Source organism: Catharus ustulatus, chromosome 5, assembly GCF_009819885.2.
Source record: "Catharus ustulatus isolate bCatUst1 chromosome 5, bCatUst1.pri.v2, whole genome shotgun sequence".
In the NCBI taxonomy this organism is placed as follows: Eukaryota; Metazoa; Chordata; class Aves; order Passeriformes; family Turdidae; genus Catharus; species Catharus ustulatus.
The window spans coordinates 24305923-24318081 of record NC_046225.1 but is presented as its reverse complement, the minus strand read 5'-3'; the positions used below and the strand labels follow the sequence as shown (position 1 = coordinate 24318081).

Sequence of the window (12159 nt, the reverse complement as noted above, 5' to 3'; positions counted from 1 at the left end):
TGATAAATAGCCAATTAGAGACAAAACTAAAAAGCAAAACCATCAGAAAAGGGGTGGGGAAAAGGCAGAAATAAAAGGGCAAGAACAGTCTGCTGAAAAGACTGGACATAGAACAAAGCACGTGTTAACAAACCTTCATTCTTTGAACAGCCTTTGGTGATACATTTGAACATGAGGTAAAATCAAGACCTGGAGTCTTCCTGTCACATTGATTTAGAACTACGCTGTTGACTTCAAAGATTACCTAACATTGTTTTGATGAGCATTGTTTTGATGCTCTGTTGTGATGCTGCTGCTGGTAGTTCACCAGAAAATATGAATCAGACACATTGAGACAGAGCCTTTAAGATTTGGGGTCAAACAGAATGTTCCCCAGATTTTTGTACCTTCTTTCATCATGTCTTTTGTAAGGTCCCAGTTCTACAGAGCAGGAAGCTGCCTTCAAAATCAAACAGAGTAGGTAGTTCATGATCTCTCCAAATGCTAAGGACAAAAAATTGCTGTGGAATATCATGGTCCCAGTGTGAGGCAGACAGGGAAAACCACAGCACCTCTGTATGTACCCTGTGCATGGGGCAGGAAACATAGTTTGGTTCCTTTGAGAAGACAGGGCTCAGCAGAGTGATGCCAATATGGACCTAAGGGTAATACAGTAATGTCACGAATACAAGCCGCAGCAATTTGACAAAAATTTTGGTGGAAACCCGGAAGTGCGGCTAATAGTCGGGGGCGGCTAATATGTGAACAATTTTCTGACGTTTACAACCCCAGACGTGCCAGCCAGAGTGCTGAGCCAAGCACCTGCCAGTAAAAGCCGGCATTCCGCGATTGTTACAGTGTTACTGTGTTGCCCTGGCTCCCTGCAGGCAGCACGGGGGGCGGGGAGAGAGGCGGGAGAGCTCTCTTCCCTCCTCTGCCGCAGCCCAGGGGAGGAGGGGGGGGGGCGCCGCCATTGCCGCTGTTCGGGGAGCCGACGGGGGCCCTGCGCCGCCATTGCCGCAGCCCAGGGGAGGAGGGGGGGGAGCGCGCCGCCATTGCCGCTGTTCGGGGAGGACGGGGGGGAGGGGGCGCACCGCCATTGCCGCGGCCCGGGGAGGACGGGGGTGGGGGGGGGCACCACCGTTGCCGCGGCTCCGGGAGCCGAGGGGAGCCCTGCGCAGCCATTGCCGCGGCCCGGGCAGCGGGGGGGAAGTGCGCACCGCCATTGCCGCGGCTCCGGGAGCCGACGGGAGCCCCGCACAGCCATTGCTGTGGTCCGGGGAGGCGGGTGGAAGCCCGCGCCGCCATTACCGTGTCTCGGGGAGTCGACAGGAGCCCCGCGCAGCCATTGCTGTGGCCTGGGGAGGAGGCAGGGTGCTTTGTCCGCGCCCGCCACTGGCGCCACGGGCGCGGGAAAACTCCGTCCCCGCCCGCCGCCGCTGCCGTAGGAGCGGGGGAAGCTCCGTCCCTGCCTGCCACCGCGGGGCAGCGCCAACCCGGGGTGACCGAGCCCAGGGGCAGCGGCGGCCGGCCCCGAGCGGCAGCACCGGGCTGGGCCACCTGGCCCCGTCAGCAGCCCCTAGCGGGCCGAGCTTGCACAGCCTTAGCTCAGCCAGTAAACCCCGCCCTCCCGCGGTTCTGTTACTAATTGCACGCGGGTCCTCACTGCGAACGACAGAGCGGCTTATATTCGGGTGCGGCTTATCTATGGACAAAAACCGAAATATTTGCCAACACCCAGAGATGCGGCTTATACTCAGTGCGGCTTGTATTCGTGAATTTACTGTAATTTGTCTTAAAGGTAGGATAGAATAGGAAGACTTGTAGCTGTGCTGTCTCTGGGACAACAATGTGTATGATGTATTCTGAAGAAAGTTTGATGATGTTCTGTGATAAGCAATGTACAGCTGTGCATATTTTGGGCATACTGTGCAGCTCTTTGAGTTACTTGGAAATGTAACTCATTTCTGGTTTGACCTACATGAGGAATTGAAAGTAAATTAAGTTGAATAAAATTTTAAGGTGGATTATTCTAAGTGTGTTAAACGTTTGCGTTTATACTTTCATGATACATGTAAAATGCACTAAATTAACAAGATAATAGTATCCAGAAATTTTGCTCATCTACTTGCAGTCTTTCCGATTACTTTCCTCCATATATCCTTCTGAAGCCAAGACCAGCTTTAAACAGATGCTACCTTCTCCCAGTAGGACACCAAATGTAAGTAGTTCTGTAAGAGAAGGTGTAGATTTATAAGCTGTAGAATAACAGGTTGGAATTATCAGATAGTCTAGACCTAAAATGTTTGTTGAAGTCCATTATGTGGGCTGAGAGACCCGTAGGGTTACAGTGTGAGTGAGATCTTATTCAGGAATAGTCTTTGAAGTTTTTTTCTATGTGCACTGGGAGAGTCACTGCTCACACTGACTAGTGCTATGTGAAACAGGGCAACACAGCTCCTCTGTTTATTTGGAGGTGTTTGACTCTATTTCCACCAGGTGCAGCTACACACTCCCCCTGAGCACAACTGCCTAGTGCTTGCACATCAGGATGTTGTTTTCCACCGCATTCTTGTTTGGGCAAGGAAAATTTTTGAGAGGACCCCTGTGAATCATGCCTCAGTTGGTTAAGAGAGACCTCAGTGAGGTTTGCTTTCTGGTTGTTAAGATCTGAGTTTTCTTTGGCTCTAGGAAATCATGAGAGCTGGACTACTGCAGATTGTAGAAATGTTCTTTCCCTGGTGGTCTAGCAGTGGATTGAGAATTCCTTTGAAACATGAATATTTATTGTTTAATAATGCAGGCTTCTGGGACCATTATCCACACAGTTTGAAGGAATGATCTTTGGAAGCAGCGGTAGCTCATGATAACAGCAACATTTGTGTTAAATTGAAGACTTTAAAATAAATTATCTTTTGAAGAAAGTGATTGTACTGAATCTAGAAGCTGAACATGGTACAGTAATTTCACGAATACAAGCCGCAGCAATTTGACAAAAATTTTGGTGGAAACCCGGCAGTGCGGCTAATAGTCGGGTGCGGCTAATATATTAATAATTTTCTGACATTTACAACCCCAGACGTGCCAGCCAGAGTGCCGAGCCAAGCACCGGCCAGTAAAAGCCGGCATTTCGCAATTGTTACAGTGTTACCGTGTTGCCCTGGCTCCCTGCAGGCAGCACGGGGGGCGGGGAGAGAGGCGGGAGAGCTCTCTCCTTCCCTCCTCTGCCGCAGCCCAGGGGAGGAGGGGGGGGGCGCCGCCATTGCCGCGGCCCGGGGAGGAGAGGTGGGGGGGGGGGGGGCGGGGGGCGCCGCCATTGCCGTGACCCGGGGAGCCGACGGGGGGGGGGGCGCCGCCATTGCCGCGGCCCGGGGAGCCGACGGGGGGGGGCCGCGCCACCATTGCCGCGGCCCAGGGAGCCGTCGGGGGGGAAACGCCGCCATTGCCACGGCTCGGGGAGGACGCGGGGGGGCCGCGCCGCCATTGCCGCGGCCCGGAGAGCTGACGGGGGGGGGCGCCGCCATTGCCGCGGCTCCGGGAGCCGACGGGAGCCCTGCGCAGCCCTTGCCGCGGCCCGGGGAGGGGGGGGGAAGTGCGCGCCGCCATTGCCGCGGCTCGGGGAGGAGGCGGGGTGCTTTGTCCGCGCCCGCCGCCGGCGCCACGGGCGTGGGAAAGCTCCGTCCCCGCCCGCCGCCGCTGCCGTAGGAGCGGGGGAAACTCCGTCCCTGCCTGCCACCGCGGGGCAGCGCCGACCCGGGGTGACCGAGCCCAGGGGCAGCGGCGGCCGGCCCCGAGCGGCAGCACCGGGCTGGGCCACCTGGCCCCGTCAGCAGCCCCTAGCGGGCCGAGCCTGCACAGCCTTAGCTCAGCCAGTAAACCCCGCCCTGCCGCAGTTCTGTTACTAATTGCACGCGGGTCCTCGCTGCGAACGACAGAGCGGCTTATATTCGTGTGCGGCTTATCTATGGACAAAAACCGAAATATTTGCCAACACCCAGAGATGCGGCTTATACTCAGTGCGGCTTGTATTCGTGAATTTACTGTACTTTCCTCTTTAGGTCTGGCAGAGAAATGGATCAGAGTTGTATTATTTTACAAGAAGGAGGTTTGGTGAGAAAAATTGAATTCTTAAACTTGCAATGGTAACTGAAAGAAGTAAATCTGTTTCTTTTAGGAAAGATCTGTGCCACAGCAGTCACTGAGAGTTGAGAGTTTCTTGTTTCTCAGTCTGAGACAGGATCCATGTCTGGAACTGTCTGAGAGCACAGCATGATTTCCTCTCTGGGATAAATTAACCATGGCTTTGTGCTTGCACACAGTGAGATCCCTTGCTATCATCTATGCCTATGTAGAGCTAAGAATAGAAAAAAGCAACATCAGCAGTGCTGTGGGAAAACTACATCAGTCCAGATGGCTGCTGACAAACTCTTTTCTTGTTTGGGATTAATAATAAAATAGTAAATAATGGTCATTTCTCATCCACATCTTAATCTGTATGTCTGCTTGGCAGCTAGGAGAAACTTAGGCTGAAGCCTGTCAAAGGTGGGTTTTTCTGGATGCACCCAAGAAGCTATCAGTGAGTAGTTTAGTTACCTTGCAGGAAAAAAACCCACAAAGAGCTGGGAGTTTGCTTTGTTTGTTGGTGATTAAACAACTTTGAATTCTCTTCTTACCCCCTTCATTCTCCTTTATCACATTCATGTGGTGCTGAATAAAGAGCTGGTATTTCTATTGTTACTTAAGGTTTGTATCCTGTGAGATCATGTTAGTATTTCTCTCAGACTTCATAGAGAGGATCTTCACTCTGTCTCCAACGAGGCCAGTGGGATGAATCCCATGTGTGATGCATTCATTTAGCTCTACAGGCCACATGTTGCATACAACTGTCCCACCAATGTTGATCTGTTAAAAGCCAAAACAAATTTGAGATCCCAGCTCAGAATCAGGCCCAACTGGGGAGCCAAACAATAACTTGCATTCTTTGTAGTTAGTCTTGACAGCAGGCTGTTTGGTTAAAGCATATGTTTGCATTTCCTAATTTATTGGCATGCTTTTAATTTAGATTACTGATTCTTCAGAGAAAGAGAAAAGTAAAAGAAAACATGGCACCCCTGTGGCTATTTCATATGTTTGCTCCATGGGGATCAAGTCCTTGCTCTGAAAGATAGTTCTGTCCTGTCCAAAGCAGGATAGAAAGGAGAGATTCTCACCATGATTGAGCCAGTTGGTTGCTTCATTGTGCCTAATGGCTTTGGAATATTAAGCAATATGCCCAAGACTAAAGGCAAACAAGCTCTTTTGTTCATCTCTCAAGTGGACGTTGGAAACTGCCCTCTTGCCTATGGTTAGGACAGTTTTGATCTTCTAGCTAGCATATTGGTGATAGAGAGGTCAGCTTCTACCTCCTTCATAATAATTATTTTAAAATTTACAGAAGTATGATTATTTGAAATAGAGAAGAAAACCTTTTTTGCTTAAGTAACACATGAGTAATAAACTGAGTTGCAGTACCAATTCATTTGTGGTAACCTGTCTCACAGACATTGTATGATTGTAAAGGGTTGTTATATGACTGTAAAAGGTATGTGATATAGAAGAGATTTTGGCAGCAGAAGACATCTGTAGTATATGGTAGCACAGCCTGGTAGCACAGCCTAGTAGCACAGGTATTTGAACAGGATATTAATAAATAGGGATAGTATGTACAAGACTGAGTAAGAGCCTAAATTTGTTTTCTAACATATTGGTATCTAGGAAGCAAAACCATTCCTGGGATACTGTATGTGTCCATTTCCTTGAGTTCGTTGTCTCACCTTTGCAGTATAGCTACTGCCTCTTTGCCAAGTGAGAGAGGATGATGAAGGATTCACCTGGTAGCTCTGGAGAGCTCTCACTTTCTGGCTGTACAACTGGTTGTGGCTTTTCTCCTCTTCTTCTGTTCAGTCCCTACTATCATCAGGGGATGATTGTATAGACCAAATCTGGCAGGGTGTGCAGAACAATAAGTGCAGTGGTACTGTCATTTCTGTGGTACATGAAACTTCATCTGTCTTATTGAGTGCTGCTTGGCATCTGCAGTGACGGGTTAATGGACAACCTCCATGCTGTTTCTTCTGCAGGGAGTGGTAGTAGCTGTGATTTTCTGCCAGGACTGACTCTGCACTTAGACTTTATGATGTGTTTTAAAAAAAAAGTTAATTACTTCTGGAGGAATCACTACTGATATCTGTTCCATCAGAACACCTATTTAGGCACAGCTCCTCTCAGTGTTGAGGGTGGGTCTGAAGCCAACAGTGTCTCAACTGCTTGTGCTGGATAAGTGATGACACAGTCTAGGTAAAAATGCCAGTGGCTCTTCCTGCCTTTCACTGACTTTGTTAGCTAGTATGGTGTGGAGTACTTCAGCATAAAAACAAATGAGACATCATAATATGCACAGATGAGAGCCTGGTGACTGAGACACTGGCTGGGAATACTGTCTTCAAATATTTGCTGGAGGCCATGCTGAAATTCAGGACCTTATCTCCCAAAGCTCAATAAAGTATGCTTGCCATCAGTCTCCTCACCCTTCAGCACATTACAGCGTCTGTCTTACTCTCCCCCTGGAGTGCTTCTCCATTATGTTTTATAGTGCCAGAAAGAGAGACTCAAACTGCGTGACTTCTTAGCACAACAGTCTCACCACTTAATATTGCTACAGCTTGCAGTGAAACTCTGTGGTGCCTAGAAAATATGTGTGATAGCAAATGACTCCAGCAAAAATATCAAGAAAATGTCATTGCACTGAGAAAAGAGGCTAAGAGCTCCTCTGTCAAAAGGGGAAGACTTAAGTAAACATAAACCTCACTGCTGCATGGTTCTCAAATCAGTGGAATGACATTGCCCACTTAGACTGTAGACAGACAGTTCTTTAGTCAACCTTCCTGGGAAGTCATTAAAAGAAGGAAGATCTTCAGAACTTGGAAGGACTTGTTTAACTATAAAAGTCCCCAGCTTTTACCTCTATCATCTGCACAATTTTCCTTGAGTATTTCTATCATGCATTAATGGAATTTTGAATATAAAGTCAGGAAGGGAAGGATTATTCTCACATTACCCTGTGACCTCGCTGGTAAAGGTTAGCCTTGGTGGACTGATGCAGGTGATGTTCTGGCACAGCATGAGCAATACTCATTTCAACATCAAGCCTGAATCCTCCAAACATTGCAAAAATCCAACTGCTATATATTTTTGGACAAGAACTCAACAGTATATTTTATACAAGGATACAAAACTAATTGGAATGGCTGAGGAAGAACCATGTTGGTAAACAATGCTCTTAATTAGACAATACATTCTGAAAATGTGACTCATTATCACAGGCAAATGTTGTTCATGTCATGTTACAGGTAACTTGATTGCCTGTAAGTGGGATATAAAAAATAAGATTGTTTAAATGCAGCTTCAGGGAGTGCTACATATTTTACCTCAGTTTCATCTGGTTTCCCATGATATCAAAGCTGTGTTTAGTGGATGGGGATTTACAACCAGAAAATGATACATGTAGCTGAAGAATGTGAATGGATGATGTGCCTTATAATTAGTTATCATTTCTTGGGAAGTAGTGCTGGTTTACAACTTGCTTCTTCCCTTTCCATCTGGGACTGATCTGTGTCTTTGTGTTGTATATAGGAAATGTTCTCTACAATTCTCTGAACGTAAAGACTCTGTTCCAGGCACTGTGGTGTAGGAGATTTCGAAAACCTTGACTTATTCATGGATTGTAGTTAACATGCACATTTTTACAAGTATATTTTCTTTACTCTGTACTTCAAAGAAGACGTATATCTAGATTGACTCAACTGACAACAAAAGAATTCATGGATTCATTTCCCTCCTGCTAGCCAAGGCTCATTACACAATATATTACTTTGTTTTATTTTTCTGTTTCTGTAATGAATGCTACAGAGCAATAGAAATTACTCTGCTGAGAGCAGGAGTTATGCCTATTCTAATGAATGTCTAGTGACTAGAAAACCGATACAAGGCTATATAGGCATTTTTGTTTCAATGTCCCTGTGATAGATAGCCAAGCCATAAATGGGTAGTGATTTTGACAGATTGAAATAGTTGATGGCAGCAGGAATTTGCAAGAGGGTCTTTTGCATGGCTGGCTGGTAACTGGTCTTTTGAGTGGACCTGCTAGTTGTTGTCTAAGCTACATATAACAGACTTACAGTAAATTCACGAATACAAGCCGCATGGAGTATAAGCCGCATATCCGGTGTGTTGGCAACATTGATGTCTTTGTCAATAAATAAGCCGTACCCGGAATATTAGCCGCACTTTAGTTCGCCGCGAACTTTCACAAAGTCGTCATTTAGTAACACAATCGCGGGATCGCCGGGGCTTACTGGCTTACTGCCGACCTCGGAAACATTGTTTCCAAGTGAAAAAAGACACACCCTTTATTTACAAGCCGAAAAAGACAGGAACAATAGTGTGGTCATTTTGCGAGTATTCCCAATGGATCCGCGTTGCCTTTAAACAGCCGCTCAGCCACGCGGGCAGACAACTGAGCTCCGAGCGGAGCCACATCTCCGTGCTGGCACAGGAGCGGCCGCTCTGGCCCTCGCAGCCCCGCGGGGGGAGCGGCCGTTGTAGCCCTCGCGGCCCCGCGGGAGGAGCGGCCGTTGTAGCCCTCGCGGCCCGCAGGGCGAGCGGCCGTTTTAGCCCTCGCAGCCCCGCGGGGGGAGCGGCCGTTGTAGCCCTCGCGGCCCGCGGGGCGAGCGGCCGTTGTTGCCCTCGCGGCCTGCGGGGCAAGTGGCCCCGTTGTAGCCCTCGCAGCCCCGCGGGGCGAGCGGCCATTGTAGCCCTCTCCCTGCGAGCCGAGTGGCCGTTCTACCCCTCTCCCTGCGGGCTGAGCGGCTCCCCCAGCCCTCTCCCTGCGAGCCGATCGCCCACTTCATCCCTCTCCCTGCGGGGAGAGAGGCTCCCCCAGCCCTCTCCCTGCGAACCCAGCCAACCCCGTAGCCGCACAAGACTGAAAACACTTTAAAAAGTACAGAGAAATATCACACACTTTTATTGAACTGCCGAGGTAACTCGCCGAGGTAACTCACCCCGATAACAACCCCCGCCCCTCAGTAACGCCGCCATCCACAGGCAGGCAATGAGCTGTTCTCTGATTGGTTCATCGTCGGAACAACGGGAAACCATGGATTTCAAACTGTTTCGGCTCGGGACTGGACTGGTATGATACTAGGTAAGGGCAGATATCACATTTTTGTTCATAGATTAGCCGCACCCAAATATTAGCCACACTTCCGGGTTTTCACCAAAATTTTTGTCTAGTTACTGCGGCTTGTATTCGTGAAATTACTCTATTTTTTGATGTGCTGCAGTCTTCTACCTTAGGTAGGTAATTTTTGGCTTATTGTAATTCCAAAGTATCATTTTTATTTAGGAATGGGCTCTAAACTGGGACGAAAGACTGGATTCTGTTGATTTCCCTAGAAACTTTTGAAGTTGTCTTTTGTTACTTCTATCATTCACAAGGACGGAGCTTAGAGCTGACAATTAGATGTGTATCTTAAAATGTCTTTTCCATGTCACTCAGCTTAAAATCCAGAAGTAAAACAATCACTAGATATGGTATGTGAGAGCATTCAATAGCACCATTCGGGATCAGGAAACTTTTTTTTAAGAAGCTATTTGAGGAATCAAAATAAAACTTCAAGTAGGCTTCTTGCTGACAAGTTGCAGGTGTATGCCACATGCCCATGTTGAAAAAAAGATGCTGTTATGCAGGTCTTGATGACAGACAAGGGTCTAAAATGCCTTCATCTCCAGGTTTTAGCCAGTCCATCTGTTTTTTATTTGCATTTCCTCCAGCTAGCAGACTTTAGTATTTTCCAAATTCAGTATAACCAGGCACAAGTCTCTATAAAATTGCCTTTTTTTTTTTCCAATGTAAGATCCTTAGGTTAGTAAGGTATCTTTTAAATCAGGGAACTCTTACTTTTATGGTAACTATATGATAAATTTAAGTCAGTTGTTACTTTTGGAAAAATTGAGGGACAGGAGTGATGAGGAAAGAGCACTTTAGCTCCACTTTGCTAGAATAAGTAGAATCTGCTTATGTGTTGAGAGTATCAGAACAAGATTAAAATAAGATTATATTTGTATTATCTTATTGGTACTTCTAGCTTAGAAGGTCTGGCCTTCTATGATTTCATCCTCTTGAGGAAATGTTAAGGCTAAAAGACTTCGGATTACTCTAAACAGCTGCACCCTGGAAAAATTCTCAGAAGCACATATTCAGAGGGCAGAAATAATGAGGTAACAGCACTTGGGAAATATTCAGCCAGCCCTTTTGGTACTGCAACTTAAATTTTGACAAAAAAACAACTCATGAAGTCACATAAGAAATGGCATAGTTTCCCCTCCCTCTACTGACATGAGGGAAATTTGTTTGGTTTTGTTAGAAGACCTCTTGTTTCTGATGTGATTCTCAACAGAATGGCATGAAGATAGATAAACAAGAGTTTCTCCATCTAAAGAAACAACTTTCAAAGTGAATTCTCAAAGACCTTGAAGTTTTTATTTTCTGAGAGAACTGTAAGTCTTGATTTCAAATATGATTACCAAAAAGTAATCATTCTTCACTGGAAATTAGTCAGTTGAGCTTTTTTGGGGGGGTGAGCAATTAATTGCAAAATAATTTTGAAAAGCAATAGTTCTATTTATTTGAAGTACTGGAGAAAATTATTTGAGAAAGTGTAAACACAATTTTTCAGAAAGTGCACAAAATTTATTGTCATCTTTTTTTTATATAAACAAATTCCTCAAGAATAATTTTGAGGAATGGGAAAAAATCTGTAATTAATTTAATAGGCTGTAAAATTAGATTCATTAGATAGCATAGTTGTAGCTGTATGGGAGGCAGCAGAAAGCATAATGGAATGTGTCAGTGTGTGTTATTATGTCTCAAGAACCATCTCTTTACCTTTCGTAGGAACAAAGTTTATCTTTATGGAGAATGCAGTGCTTTTGCTTTTTTTTATTTTTTAAGTCTGTTTTCTTGGTCTTCATGAACATAGAAGAATTGTATACCCATGTATCTGTTTGCAAGGCATTATACGTGCAAGATATTTTGTGCTCTACAATATATTCCATGCTGCTTACCACAGGGTGTTATTTAGCAGATGCCAGGTTTAGTGAGTATACTAAGACCATAAAGTCCACTTTGATAAGTGGATGAAAGGTTATCGAAGTGAAATACTGACCAGTTGATGTCTGTTCACTTTCGTGGAGTTCCACTGGTACGGAGCAGAGATGAGTGGTGCAGTTACAGACATTTGAATGAGTGTGATGCAGATACTCACTGTGACAACACCGGGCTTGTTTGACAATTGTCAAAGGGAAAATACCTTCTTAGAGTTTAAAATGAAATTTTACCTATTGGAGGGTGTGTTTCAGTATTTTTACTAGTTTTTGTGGCTGTGCTGATTGTTCAATGTGTAGTTTTAACCTCTAGACTATGAATCAGATCCCTGAAGCCACAAAAATGTGAAATCTCTTGTACCCACATATGTTTGAGGTAAGGAAAGATTAAGCCATGGGCAAGCAGGTTCTATCTCTTATTCTTTAAGCGATGACCTGCAGTTGTGTGATCTTAAAGATTGCTGTGTGGCTACAGTGGAGCATCCCTAGTTGCATCTCCTAGCCCCATGAATTATTACCTCAGCTATTGTTTTATTTTGGAGGTTTCAGTGGTAGTTGATTGTCTTGTCTTTTGTTTGTTTGCTTGTTTTGGTTTTTTGGCTTTTTTTTAATGGGGTGCATCCATTCCTTGTTCAAAGGAGTGCCTCACTGTAAACCTTTCTCTTGCCCACCAGGCCTACCCTTGCACTAATGACAAGGAATGCGAAGTTGGACGGTACTGCCATAGCCCTCACCAAGCCACGTCTGCGTGCACGATGTGCCGGAGAAAGAAGAAGCGCTGCCACCGGGACGGGATGTGCTGCCCTGGGAACCGCTGCAACAACGGTATGGCTACCAGCTCTGGGCTTTTCTGCAGAAAAGCTGCCTTTTGACATCATCTGTATCTATGAGTGTGCCCAGCAACAGTAATTTTTCCTGGATGATAGCTCTTCTTTTTTAAAAAGAACCAAGAAAACTTAATTGTCTACTTTGTTC

General features: G+C 46.1%; 1 protein-coding gene across 2 annotated transcripts in view; it reads left to right on the top strand.

Moving 5' to 3' along the window:
* The window catches only part of DKK2 (dickkopf WNT signaling pathway inhibitor 2), a 64348-nt gene that overhangs the window by 46064 nt on the left and 6125 nt on the right, over positions 1-12159 (top strand). For both annotated transcript variants that reach the window (XM_033061314.1, XM_033061313.1), the window contains one exon: positions 11859-12009. In XM_033061314.1, the coding sequence (XP_032917205.1) occupies positions 11859-12009 (151 nt within the window). The remainder of the gene's footprint in view (positions 1-11858; positions 12010-12159) is intronic.